This window comes from Ipomoea triloba, chromosome 11 (genome assembly GCF_003576645.1).
Source record: "Ipomoea triloba cultivar NCNSP0323 chromosome 11, ASM357664v1".
NCBI lineage: Eukaryota > Viridiplantae > Streptophyta > Magnoliopsida > Solanales > Convolvulaceae > Ipomoea > Ipomoea triloba.
In genome coordinates this window covers 12,416,312-12,430,846 of record NC_044926.1, presented here as the reverse complement: position 1 = coordinate 12,430,846, position 14,535 = coordinate 12,416,312, and the positions used below count along the sequence as shown (strand labels likewise).

Here is a 14,535-nt window from a genome sequence, read left to right as displayed (position 1 = left end):
CAAAGGGGAATTTTTTTAGAAATGTCAATTTTGAATAAAAAGTAAACTAAATTAATTTTTTAGAAATGTCAAATTTTTTTAGTACCAAATGTCAAAAATCCTACTGTCAGAAATGTCAATTTTAATCCTACTTGAAAGGAGAATTTTTTTTTTCCGGCGAGAAATTGACGAAAAATATGTCGATTTTGCACATTTCCTCGAACAAAAATGGTGGGAACAGCAACAATGTTGCACATTCCTAGGCACCACCAGTGAATGTTGGTTCACAAGACGGTGGGAGCACTGAGGGTTACATCCCCACGATGCGGGTACCTACAGTACCGAGTGGTTCGGCTGAAAGTCCAGAGAAATTCGCTGACATCGGTTCGAATTTCAAAAGGTAGTAGCAAAAGATTTTGTTTTACCTGGCAACTCTCGGCTTGTCACGGTTCTTGACCGAGAGGGTTCCTGAGTTGAAGGAACAGGATCCACAATCTGTGATGACAATTCAGTTTTGGAAGGATTTGGACTTCCTTTGCCGTAACTACATCCTGAACAGATTGTGTGGCACACTATACGATTTATATCGCAAGATTGGCATAGCGAAAACGATGTGGGAAACCTTGGATCATAAGTATAAAAGCGAGGATGTCGGCGCAAAGAAATTTATTATTGGCCGATTCCTTGACTTTAAAATGGTTGATTCCAAGACCAATTGCTAAGTCAGGTTGAAGATTTGCAGTTAATCTTTGACGAGTCATGATTAGAGCATGGTATTGAGTGAAGCCTTCCAAGTGGTATCCATAATCCATTTGCTGCCTCTAGGGTGGAAGGACTTCAAGAACTACCTTAAGCACAAGCGAAAGGAAATGAACCTGGAGGACCTGATGCGACTCAGAATTGAGGAGGGGAACAGGAAAAGTGATGGGAAGAGTCCTGTCATTGGTGGCTCAAAGGCCAACGTGGTGGAACATGCTAAAATTCCAAGAAGGCTAAGAAGGACAAGCAAAAGCTGGGTCCAAAGGGTGGCGTTACTAAGGCTAAGTTCCATGGTAAGTTCCATAATTGTGAGCCTAGCCCCAAGTCTTTTGAGTGCAAGGCTCCAAGGAAGAAGAATAAGAGTTCTGAAGCCAACGTTATTGGAGAAGGCAGTCAGAAAGAGGAGGCTGAGATTAGCCTTTCGACCATGATAATCGAGGTGAACCTCGTGGGTTCAAACCAGAGCGAGTGGTTCATCGACACCGTTGCAACAAGACATTTGTGTTGCAACCAAGAGATGTTCAGCACCTTTGAGACAATTGAGGGCGAGAAGGTCTGGATCTATGGGTAACTTTGCTCAGTCCGCTGTGGAGGGTGTACGCAAAGTGGTTCTGAAGATGACTTTCGGGTAGGAATTGACATTGAAGAACGTGTTGTATGTTCTGAAGCTGAGGAAGAATCAGGTATCTGGCTTGTTGCTAAATAAGAATGGCTTTAAGATGGTGTTCGAGTTAGATAAAGTAGTTTTGTCTAAACTAAGAATGTTTGTTGGTAAAGATTATGTAACTGATGGGATGTTTAAGCTCAGTCTAATGTCTGTTATCATCAATAAAAGCAAAGTTAATTATGTTTACTTGCTTTAGTATTCCAATTTGTGGCATGGTAGACTAGGTCATGTTAATTTTAATTCTATGCATAGATTAATTAGCATGAACCATATTCCTACGTTTCAAATAAACAAAAAATAATAAATGTGAAATTTGTGTTGAGACAAAACTAACTAAAGCACCTTTCAAATCGATTTAAAGGCAAACTGAACCACTTGAATTAATCCACAGTGATTTGTGTGATTTTAGATTGATACAAACGGGAGGTGGTAATAAATATTTTATCACGTTTATCGATGATAGCACATGTTATTGTTATGTGTATTTGCTAAAGAGCAAAGACGAAGCCTTGGAAAAAATCATTCTTTATAAGAATGAAATTGAAAACCAACTTAATCGAAAGATCAAGAAGGTTAGAAGTGATAGAGGTGGTGAATACGAAGCACCAATTGGTGACTTCTGTGCAAGTGTAGGTATTATACACGAGTGTACTGCACCTTACACACCTCAATCGAACGGTGTTGTCGAAAAAAAGAATCGTACATTGAAAGAAATGATGAATGCGATGCTTATGAGTTCGGGCTTACCTCAAAATATGTGGGGTGAGGCAATATTGACAAGTAATTACCTTTTAAATCAGGTACCCTGCAAGAAGCTCGATAAGACTCCTTGTGAGCTGTGAAAATGTTGGAAGCCTCCCTACTGATACCTCAAAGTGTGGGGTGTCTTGCAAAAATTTTAGTGCCAACACCTAAGAAAATAAAGATAGGTCCAAAGACCATGGATTGTATCTTTATTGGCTATGCACATAACTATAGTGCTTATTGGTTCTTAGTACACGAGTCACATAATCTGGACGTACATATGAACACGATAATAGAATCAAGGAAAGCATTTTTCTTTGAGAATGTATTTCCTTCTAGGTCTAGTGAGGGACCGAGTACGTCAAAACGAACATTTGACGAAGCTATGGATAATGATAGTGGGGAATTTGAGAAAGAACTCGAGCTCGAGCTTAGACGCAGAAAGCGGGCAAGAGTTGCGAAATCATTTGGTCCAGATTTTCTAATGTACTTGTTAGAGTATGATTCGAGTACTCTAACCTGTTTATTAGAAAACGAATCGGATTTTCTATCTTGTTTGATAGAAAATGAGCCTCGAACATACATAGTAGCTGTGACTTCTACGGAAGGACTAATGTGGAAAGAGGCTATTAAAAGTGAAGTGGATTATATCTTACAGAATCATACTTAGGAAACTTGTTGATCTTCCTCCGGGTAGTAAACCTTTAGGATCCAAGTGGGTCCTTAAAAGGAAGATGAAAGCAGACGGTTCCAACGATAAGTATAAGGCTAGTCTTGTAATCAAGGGTTACAAGCAACGCGAGGGTCTTGATTACTTCGACACGTATTCTCCCATGACGAGAATAAACTCCATTTGGATGATACTTACCATAGTCGCGTTGCAGAATTTGGAAGTTCATGAAATGGATGTGAAAATAGCTTTCTTAAATGGCAAGTTAGATGAAGATATCATTTTCTAGAAAATATTTTCCATATTTTCAAACAAACCCTTAATTTCACTATTTTATTGACATTGACACATTTGGTACTAATGTTACAAATTTCATTACATTAATGTTAACTTTTGTGAAAATATTTTAATTTTACAACATTAACATCCTCTCCCCTTTTGAAAAACATTTATAAACCACATAATAAATTATAATTTGAAAACATTTTTCACAAAATTGTTTTTGTTGTTATTATATAGTAGTTTTTTACATCAGAGTTAATTTCAAAAATAGTCCCTTCACTATTGACATTTATCAATTTTGTCATCAATTTTCAATTTGACCATAAGTGGTCCTTGACTATTGATTTTGTTCCAGATTTGGTCATTCAGTTAAATTTTTATTTAGTGAGCGTTAAATTTAAGGGTAAGATTGTAAAAATTAGCTTGTTACTGAGAAGAGAAAATTAGGTTCATAAACTTATTACACTAGGTTCATCATTAGTGAGAATGTGAAAAATAATTTGATGATAAGCCAATTTTGATCAAGCTAATTATAAATATCTACCCTAAATTTGGGACTATTATATCCTCCATTTAACACCCTTAAATATGAAAATTTAGAGAGACAAATCTGCTAGCTAATTTTTGCATGCTTACCCTTAAATTTAATGCATATTAAACAAATATTTAACTGAATGAGTTCATAACTGTCATATATTAACATTGAGCATAAAAGCTGAATCAAATGCATAAATAGGAAGGTGTTCATAATTAAGTACTGTCGTATATTAAGTAGTTGTATAAGATATTTAATACATGACAGTTCTAAACAAATGTCATATATAGTATTTATTTACTACGTCAGTCACCTATACATCACTTAGTAAATCGATATATATGTGTAAAAGAATCAACGTAGTATTTATTATCTGTAGCAGTGTCAATTACATGCATTTCAAATTCTTACTCTCTCATTTTTCTTCTCCGACGATGTGATAGACATTGATAAGCTATTTGTTTATGTGGGTCCCAATAAAATGTTTAGATCAAAATTTTGGGGGCAAGAGTAAGTGACTCTCCTATGAGATCGTCTTACTAATCTTTATATGTGAGACGGGTCGAGTTAGTATGAAAATATAATACTTATACTAGAACTAGTTATCACACGCGCGTTGCGCGATTAAACCAATGCCCAATGTGTATTTTTAAATTAGTGCCCTTAATTGGTTAAAGTAGTCATATAATAATGAGAGAAAAAAATGTTAAATTAATAAAAATCAAAGAAATAGTATCGATACTTATATATTTTAATAAAACATAACGAAATTGTAAATAGCTAAACTACAACTAAAGTAAGTAGAAACAAATAAACCACTTACATGGGAGCAAATGGCGTGTCATCATTGTCACTTGTTTGGACACCGGTCTGACCATTTGTTGGTTTGTAAAGTGATATCATACATTCTAATGTCATTACCAAACACTATTGATTAAACACGAGTTCCTTGCATTTAGATATAGCATTTACAATGATGCTGGTGGTGAATGAGAGCATCTTCATAATAATAATAATAGTAATAATGATAAAAATAAAATAATAATAATAATAGTAATAGTAATAGTAATAGTAATAGTAATAATAATAATAATAATAAGGGATAAATTTTTTACAATTTACATACAGTTTCATTCTCAATGACGATGAGCATATACTTTTTCTCAGGTATTCCAATAGCGTTTTTTGGTTCGTTTTTCTTAATGACATTATTGGCTCTTATTATAAGTGTAGAAATGTAGTACTAATAAGAAATAAAGTGATTGTTACAGATAACGAAAAGTGTAATATTTTTTTTACATTTTGATTTTAAATCATTACATTTTTTCTCAAAAGTATCGTAGTTAAGAAACACTAATAAGGAATAAAAATGTACTTTGTATTCTGTAATACATTTACATTTTTATTTAAAAGTATTATATTTTTTATTTAAAAGTATTATACTCCCACTTATAAGTAACTAATACTTTATTCATGATTAGTATTACATTTTTCAGTATAAATATTAAATTTTTATCCTGACCCGACTTATTTCAGGAATAAGTATACTTGAGATTTTCTCAAGTTTTTACTAAAATTAGGAGTAGTATTGTCCAATAAGATGGTGATTGGTGAGACTATATGAGCAGGCTGCACCTTCCTAGTGAAACTTACAAAAAGCCTTTGTCCTTTCTACCCCAAATTAAACACTGACTTTTTCCATCTTCAATTCTTCAAATCACCATATCCCCCAAGTAAAAACCCAACCCCCTCTTCTTTCTCTATATCTCTATCATATAATCCCCACCTCCGGCACCTAAGCCCAAAAGCACATATCCGATGGGGTCCCAACCTGAGACACCAACACTCCCACTCTTCTCAATCCCACCCATGCAGTCGCCGGAGCATCCCGGGATGCTGACGCCGCCGCTCCACACCGCCGTCTCCGTCCCCTTCCGCTGGGAGGAGCAGCCCGGGAAGCCCCGTCCCTGCACCGATCTCATCGCCCTCCCGCCGTCGGTGCCCGACCACGCCATGTTTTCCGGCCGCCCCAAGTGCTTGGACCCACCCCCTAGGCTCTACTTGGAGTACTCCTCTTGCAGAAACAGCGGCACCGCCAAATCCCCCTCCCCCACCACCGTCCTGGATGGGCCCTACATCACCGCAAGGCCGCAATTCTCTTCTTCGTTCAGATTCTCTTCAGATGGGGCCGGTCCTGAGAAAGGGCAGCTTAGAGCGCTGGTTCTTGGGGAGAATAAGAAGAAGAAGAGGAGTTGGTGGCAGAGGACCCTTAAGTTTAAGGGTGGGAGTAGGGAGATTGGGGGCTCCAGTTTCATCTTCCCGTCGTATAACTCCATGGATGCCGCTAGCGATAATGATAATGGCAATAATTCAAGCTCGAAAATGGCGAGATTTACAAGAACTGGCAGCTTTTCCACACTTTCCCCTTCTAGGTCTCACTTTTGGGTACGCTTTCCTCTCCCCATTTCTTCTCAAATTATTGCTCTCATCTCTCACCATAAACACTACACACACAATACAATGAATGAGTCAACCATTGTTTAATTATCTAACACTCTACTATTAAAAGTAAGGTACTGTTTGGTAAATAATCGGCCACCACTATTAGTTGTTTGGTTAATAAGATTTTGTAATTCCAAAATGCTAAAATTCAAAATGTTACTCAAAGCAACATTTTCAGTTAGTTTTTTTATAAAAGAAATTATACCAAACAGCTATAAGCTAACAGTTAATTTATCAAACAACTTTCTACAATCAGCTAATAATGTTATTAACAAATCATACCTTCTAACCCAAACAGCCAACCCAATCAGCTAACAGTCATTTACCAAACAGTTAAACTCATGAAACTTAAATTTCCAGTAGCCTAACCTTGTTGCAGCCAAAGCTTTAAGATTACTTGAATATCTATGGTTATAGTGTTGGAATGGCCTATTTGGATGGTAAATTTATATAGAATAATGTTAGCCTTTTTGTCTATCACTTCTCCCTTGATAGTTGATACTAGATGGGATAACTCTTTTACTTATTAGAAATTTAGTGTCATCATTATAGGGGATATTCAATTAAAGCCAAACTTTAATATCTTAAATAACTTATGTATATTCCCATTTTTATTTTCTAATTAAAAATTATTTTTATTAGGTTAGTTCATAGAAAAGTGTTTAGAAAAAAGAAAATTTTGAAGGTAAAAATAAAGTTGAAAGTAAAAAAAAAAAATACAGTAAATGTAACATTTTTCATTCTAAATACTCGATCTCTGTAATTTCCCAATGTTAACTCTCAAATTTTATTTATTTATTGGAAAATGCATCTCCCCACATTTTTCACCACCTACCATTCTTTCCTAGCGATACTACGTTAAAGAGTTTGTAGAAAGTATGACTCGACAATTTTCAAGTCAGAAAGTAAAATAAAAAGTGGGTGAGGATCTAACATGATTCGTTTTATTATTTCTATACTATTTACTATTTATTAGTCAAACAAATGTGTTATTCTTTGTTTATTTTTTTATAAATTTATTTTTTTGTATTTAATAATACTTTTAATATAATTTTTAAATATATAAATTTTGTATATTAATACTAAACTTAATATTATAAAAAATTGAATTAAAAAATAATTTCAGTCAAGTCTCATTAATGATTAATCAAAACAAAAATAAAATGGGGCTGAGGGATTAATATATTTTTACTATAAAATTTGTGTCTATTTTAGTTACCAAGAATATTAAAATAGGTAATTATTTGGATGAAACAAAGCATAATTAAAATAAATATTAATTTGACAAGTCCCTAGCTCATAACTCAATGGTTAAAAATTTGTGAATGGATATATTGACTCAGTAAGTACTCGAGTCCAAATCCGTAATGAGGGAGGATCTTAGTCTTAGAACAAAAAGCAAGTACTCAGATCTTGTGTTACTCAGACATTTCCTGTAATTTACATTCTTCCACAATTTTCAATTAGGTGTGAGGTGTCCGCAATTTTAGGGCTAAACATAAGTATAAATTTGACAAAGTTAGAGCTTAAGAGTCAAAGTTGGGAAATCATTGTATTGTAGGTACCATTTTGATGGTTTAACTATTTCTTTTCGTTAGCAAATTTATATATAGGTAATGGTATTTTTACCAAATCGTTTTACAAGTAGGCTGATCTTGTTTATTTAGTATTAATTTATAAAATTTTTATATTTAAAAACTACATCAAAAAGTACCTTTAAACACGAAAAATTACATTTAAAAATTATTAAAAATATAAAACATCAAAGAAATAAAATGTAAATTAACCAATGAATAATAAATAAAATAGAAACACAGAAGGACTAGTAAAATTATAGGCTGCACTTTTAATATTTGAGTCCCATAGTATTAAAAATAAGGCAAAAACTTGTGTGAGACTGTCTCACCGTGAGACGGATCGGGTCAAGGTGCAAAAGTAATACTTATACGCATAAATGTCATACTTATATGCTCAAATGTAATACTAATAGGAATAAAAATTTTGTTACTTATAAGGGTAAATGTAATACTTTTATTAGTATTATATTTGAACATATAAGTGTGACATTTGCATAGTGCTTCGACCCGACCCGACCCGTCTCACGAATAAGGATCCGTGAGACGGTCTCACACAAGTGTGACCTTAAAAATAAAAATCCATGAGCTACACACTTGTGTGAGACCGTCTCACGGATCCTTATTCGTGAGACGGGTCGGGTCGGGTCGGGTCGAAACACCATGCAAATGTCATACTTATATGTGCAAATCTCACACTTATATGCTCAAATATAACACTAATCAAAAATACAATTTTTGTTACTTATAAGAGAAAAAGTAATACATTTTTCATAATAAGTAATGTTGACAAGTGTCTCTCACTTATAAGGACAAATATAATACTTTTGAGGAAAAATATAATACTTTTAAATCGAAATGTAAAAGTATTGTATTTTCCCTTAAAAGTATTACATTTACCCTAATAAGTAACAAAAATTTTATTCATGATTAGTATTGCATTTGAGCATATAAGTATGGAATTTGTGCATATAAGTGTTAAATTTGCATTTTGACCCGACCCGACCCGACCCGTCTCATGGTGAGACGGTCTCACACAAATTTTTTCCATATTTATATATATATATTTTAAAACAATTGTATAATTGGTTTAAAATACATTATTTCTAATTTGTTGAATATAACAAATTCTGTGTGCAATATTATTAGCTAGACTTTTCTTGATTCATGATTAATTAATAAACATAAATAATATTTTTATTAAATTGGAGCTGGTGATGATAATAAACAATAAATATAAAAAAATAATTAATGTTATCATTAGGTGTAAGTGGTTAAAGCACTTGGCGGTAAACTAACTCCCGCCCTATTGCCGCAGTCCCCACTCTAGCAAAGTGCGCTCATAATAATGAGAAAAAAAACCGTCAATTTCATATTCATGTTTGGGCTACATTTAGTTTTTTTTTTTTTTTTTTTTTTTTGAAAAAAGGGTATATTTAGTTAATTTTGCATTGAGTTTTTGTTAAGATTTTTTAAAATTGACTTGATTATATTTAATTTAGTTAATTCACTTTTAAAAAAAAAGGGACAACCTAACTAAGTTTGTAGATAGTTGACTTAATAATCACAAAGTTTCAAATTATTCTTTTTAGACAAATTATTCTGCAAACCACCGGGTCCATCTTGTAAGGTAGACCTGGGTCCAAAATACATAATTTATATACTGGATATTCACAATTTATATACTAAACGTTCATAATTCAAATTGTGAACATTCAATATGTAAATGGACACGGATTCACCTTTTAACTGCTAAGTGGACGGACCTGCGTCTATGGTATAACTATTGCCTTTTTTATTGCTGGTGTGGTCTAAATACGCACCTTCGGGTAGCGACTGCGATGATTAGTTACATCACATGTTATTTTTTAATATAGACAAATTAGTTATTAACTGTATATCTGCACAGACTACCAATGTCAAAAATCAAAATAATTAATTCAGCCGTGTCTTTAGAAAATATTGGCAATATTTATTTTTTTAAGAGTAGAGTATTTATAACATCACTTAAATCAACGCATAATTCTTGTTAAAAAAAGACATAATACAAATAAAACAAACATAAAATTAAGAATGAAGTGCCATGAACGTTTTCTTTTTGTTTTTGGTAACATTCAACTATGTGATAGTTACATTAAATTATTATTTTAAAATAATTATTATTACCAAATCTTATTTATTTAGTTCTTTTAACTCCTGTCACGCAAGCTCTTTTAACAGTGTTTACCGTTTATTTGGTCCTATCTACTCATATATTACTTCTCTATTCATTCCATCTTTTCAGCTGTATAACAGGAAAAGAAAAGAGTTACTTTAAAATTGTTAGAATAAGAAAAGGAAAGAAATATAATATATTAAGTAAAAGAAAGAAAAGGAAAGAAGAGTCGGTGGTTATGGTCATTGACTTTTTCTAAATTTCATTTTTCAGGACGTGTTTGGAAATTTGAAAATGATGTTTGAAAATCATATTTTGGAGTTTTTAATGTTTGGATGTGCTTAGAAAATTTAGTCAATGAAAAATATTTTTCGTTAATTGTAGAAAATATAGCTCTAATTTTCGCCGGGAGCTGGGTTTGTTTATTTATTTTATTTTAAATTTTTATAAATAATACTATTATTATTATTACTCAAGTATAATTTCTTAGGTGGAGTATCAGTCATCTAGAAAACGGTGATTAATTTTGTAATGACCAAAATACCCTCTGTGTACTGAATTTTGATAATGATATGTGAGTTTATGGCTGATACAAAATCCTTAATAATTGGGGCAGTTGACGTTGTAGACGCTAGACGGTGGCGTGGGGTCCCGATTAAATTACGACTTTGCATTTTCTTTTTTCTATTTTAAAACAAAAAATTTGTGCATTCTTTTTTAATATATTTTTTTCTTTTTCAGTTGACCCTTTATTTAAATAAAAAGAAAACGTGTTCACCTCATTTTAGAAGGCTAAATTTGGAACAAAAAGTATATAGTATTTGTTTTTTTTAAATATGTCATTCACATTATCTCGATCAAGCCTGTCCATACATGATTTTCGTAAAACAATTTACCATTTCTTTGTGATTTGTGATTATTATGTGAGAATATGATTTACACAATGAACACCTTTAGACAATGGAGGTACATTTGTCGTCATAAAAATAAAATCATAGTTAACGCAACTACCCATTACAAAATGTGCCAAGTAGTATTATGCATTTTTTGCCCTTTTTTTTGGGTGTAAAAACACAAGGTGTTCCAAGCTAAGTCTACCCAAATAATCCTCTCTCTTTCTAATAACAAGAGTTGGCCAAGGGTTGTGAGAATTGAACTCGAGTTATCCCAAAGTTCTTCCCCATTAAAAAAACTCATTTGCCAATTCAGCTATACTTTTGGATTACAATTTTTTTTGTCTGTTATAATGTCAAATTGAAACTATTATTATTATTATTATTATTATTATTATTACTATTATTATTATTATTATTATTATTATTGTTGTTCTATATTTTATGTTTAGCGTTCTTCTCTCCAAACACTTTAGTAGGAGGGGAGGCCAAAGTTGAAAAACATAATGTGAAATGAAGTTGAATCTAAGCTGCCAGATTCTCTCTCTCTTTTTTTTCTTTTTTTCTTTTTTTTTCTTTTTCCTTTTTCCTTTTTTCTTTTTCTTTTTCCTACCTTAAGTCAAAAACAAGAAAATAAGAAAAGCATGATATGATGACCGTAGCGAAATATTCCACAAATCTTTTCTAACGAATTATAGTGCTCTTTTTCTAAATAAAAAGTACATCTAAATTATTAAATATTATAAAAGTACAATATGTTTATCACATGTACATAATCATCCAATATGTAATGTGATACAACCTATATAAAGTTTGGGTACTTGCACATCTCTACTGAACTACATTTACCCTTCTCTAAAAATTTGAACTACATACACTACAAATGTACCGTAAGAATTGTACGATTAAAGTGGTTTAATTATTTCAACGAACCTTATTGTCATCTGTCAAATCGTTTTATTTTGTGGTTGTTTTTAACAAACTCTTAATTAATGGCAATAGTACGAGGAGTTGGTGCAATTATGACAACAAAAAATGTGAGAAGTATTTTATATGAACAATATGTAAAAATCTATGTTGAATATTAATACTCAATGTTAAGTTAGAGCAGTTGCAGTGTAGTATTCTTTGATTAAATTGGAGTAGTTATGACGCATTTGTGTAGTAGTTGCGGTGCTTTTCTTCAATTCGCATGTTTGCACGCGAAGCCTAGTTTGCATATGAGCGTGATCCTCTCTCTCTCTCTCTCTCTCTCTCTCTATATATATATATATATATAGGTGTGACCGCGTCTTAACGTGTGGTCACACCATTAGAAAGTGAACCACGCAAATATGCACCGTTAGGTACGCGTCACTAAAAAATACACCACTAGGTATGCAAATATACACCACACAGTGTTAGGAAATGCACTATTAGGGACATAAGAGTTATGGTGCATTATTTTGGGTGTGTTGTGTGTTTTTTGATGTTTTTGTGTATTTTCATTGTGGTGCATTTTCTAATATTGAGTGGTGTATATTTGTATACATATTGGAAGGTGCAGTCACATTTGAATATATATATATATATATATATAACCTACTGGACGGAGTTAGTGTGGTTAGCTCACTTACTGAGTTACTGGTTCTGTTGTGCATGAATTACAGGCAACGATATACCATGGTGTTAAGCAAGTTATGCCATGGAAGTGCAAAAAATCGAAGAAAGAAGGCTTTGTCCTTTAGCTTTATTCACCAACGTTACCCAGCGTAAAATGAAGTCGCGCTGTCGGCCACTTCATTCCAGCCATTTTCGAGCTCCTCGATCTGACACATATGTAGCATATCTTCTTTGGATCTTTTAAGGCATTATATAATTTGTGTTACGTTACTCGGAAGTTGTCGGCAGGTCTGATGATAAAGATAAATTAGCAAATACTTTGAGGGCTGATGAAAAAATTAGCAAAGATTTGTTGCAGAAGATGAGAGTGGACTTCATTTCTATGGCTGTCGATCTGTATGTGTGATGTTTGACTTCTATTGTTAATATAAATATATTTGAGAAAAATGTATTTGCGAAAGGGCAAATCATTTGCAAGTCCAACTGTGTTAGACTGTATTACTGCAAACTTATAAAGTAAATATAGTTCAATGTTCTTACATTAATTTTTTAAAATTTTTATATATCTAATTATTTGATGTTGTAAAGTTTAAAATAACATACATGTAGTGGCATATATGTATTTACATACATATGAAATTAAACAAAAAAATAGTTAAAGTAACACCTGTTTTTTCAACACAATTTGATGAAACTAAAATTGCAATTGACTCACAATTAAGAAATCTACAAGTAAAATTTGAAACTTTTTACTAACCCAAAATTTGGGTTAAAAACTTAAACAATTATAAAAATCCCTATAATCATGGGATTAGATTTTATTTTCAACAACAATGGACAAATAATCATAAATAAAGATTATTAAAAATTGTTCCTTAATACCTCTAGTTTCAAACCTAAAATTCTAGAACAAAAGAAATTTAAAAAATTAGAAGAATGCAAATGCTTGGATAATCAAGAAAATTGTAGTTGTAATTTTCTAAAAATTGAAGAACATCTTCAAATTATGGAGGAAATCCTTAAGGAATTAAAATTAAAAGAAGGAATTGAATTAAACTTACACTTAATAGATACACATGATTTTAAAAAGAAAATTAAAAAATAACGATTTAGATCCATTAATAAAAGACCAAAGACCTTGTACTGTAGTCTAGTGGCATCCGATTTACACTTTCATGTAGAAGGGAGTGGGTTCGAGTCTCAATGTAGGCTGATGGTTTTCTGATCTTCAGGCGATTGGCCGGCGAGCCAACACAACCGGCAAACTAGAAAATACGATATAAAACACTATTGGTTGTTTTCCAAACTCTTTGTATTAGTCTCGCTCAAATCAGGTGTCCCCACAAATGATTTGTACAACTATTTTATACTAGGCACTTGGGTCGTTACACATTGAATCTCTAGTTAATAATACGAATTAATACTCCTAAAGTGCATTTAATACACACAGTTATGGATGTTCAACCACGGATATCCGTTGGGCTTCTTAGATCCTAGGTCTCGCGGACTAAGACTTTTCAGACAAGTTCCTCCACCTGTAGCCGACCGAAAGCCTCAATCACTCGATCTTGCTCTAAACCACTCCGGCGGTCCGACCGAAAGCCTTGACCTTTCAGCCCTCCTTCCAGCCCATTCGGTCCTTCAGTCGAGAGCCTGGACAAGCCAATCTTCCTTCCAACTCGTCCGGTCTTCCAACCGAGAGCCTTGACATGTCTTTCTTCTTACTCATCCGGTCTTTCAACCAGAAGCCTCGATCTCCCAGCCTTTCTAACTCGCCCGGTCGTTTGACCGAGAGCCTTGGCCAGTCTTTCTTCCAACTCGTTCCTTGTTATGATCGCTTCTGTTCACTTGCTCTAGTCTGCTCCATCCGAGTCGTCCATCCGACCAGTCTCACATCCCATCATAGGCGACTATTGACTCTTTGTGATTCAGTAGGTTGAGAAAGGGTCTTTGATTGGACAGCATTTTCATGCCCATTAGGACATTTTGAATGGCTAGTAATGCCATTTGGTTTTAAAAATGCACCACCATCTGGTTTTAAAAATGCACCACAAATTTTCCAAAGAATGATGAATGAAAGTTTTAAAGATTGCTACAATTTTACTTGTATCTATATTGATGACATTTTAGTGTTTTCAAAAACAAAAAATGAACACAAAGCACATTTATACAC

The 14,535-nt window shown here is 33.1% G+C and overlaps 2 protein-coding genes across 2 annotated transcripts; both read left to right on the top strand.

Annotated features, from left to right (window-relative positions):
* The first annotated feature begins 749 nt into the window (after positions 1–749).
* On the top strand, positions 750–3,108 carry LOC115995926. The gene is made up of 5 exons (XM_031235074.1): positions 750–1,031; positions 1,079–1,291; positions 1,407–1,552; positions 2,489–2,658; positions 2,858–3,108. Exons 1-5 carry the CDS (start codon positions 750–752, stop codon positions 3,106–3,108), a joined length of 1,062 nt encoding a protein of 353 aa, XP_031090934.1.
* Positions 3,109–5,334: 2,226 nt separating this feature from the next.
* On the top strand, positions 5,335–12,907 carry LOC115996350 (uncharacterized protein At4g00950-like). The gene is made up of 2 exons (XM_031235558.1): positions 5,335–6,081; positions 12,410–12,907. Exons 1-2 carry the CDS (start codon positions 5,455–5,457, stop codon positions 12,485–12,487), a joined length of 705 nt encoding a protein of 234 aa, XP_031091418.1. The 5' UTR covers positions 5,335–5,454; the 3' UTR covers positions 12,488–12,907.
* The last annotated feature ends 1,628 nt before the right edge of the window (positions 12,908–14,535 follow it).

Bases quoted from the DNA above. Each gene is read 5' to 3' on its own strand.
- LOC115996350 (XM_031235558.1), top strand. From the start codon at position 5,455: ATGGGGTCCCAACCTGAGACACCAACACTCCCACTCTTCTCAATCCCA. The intron at 6,082-12,409 runs GTACGCTTTCCT...CATGAATTACAG, and splicing joins CTTCTAGGTCTCACTTTTGG to GCAACGATATACCATGGTGT.
- LOC115995926 (XM_031235074.1), top strand. From the start codon at position 750: ATGGTATTGAGTGAAGCCTTCCAAGTGGTATCCATAATCCATTTGCTG. The intron at 1,032-1,078 runs GTAAGTTCCATA...TTTGAGTGCAAG, and splicing joins TACTAAGGCTAAGTTCCATG to GCTCCAAGGAAGAAGAATAA. The intron at 1,553-2,488 runs GTCTGTTATCAT...ATTTCCTTCTAG, and splicing joins ATGTTTAAGCTCAGTCTAAT to GTCTAGTGAGGGACCGAGTA.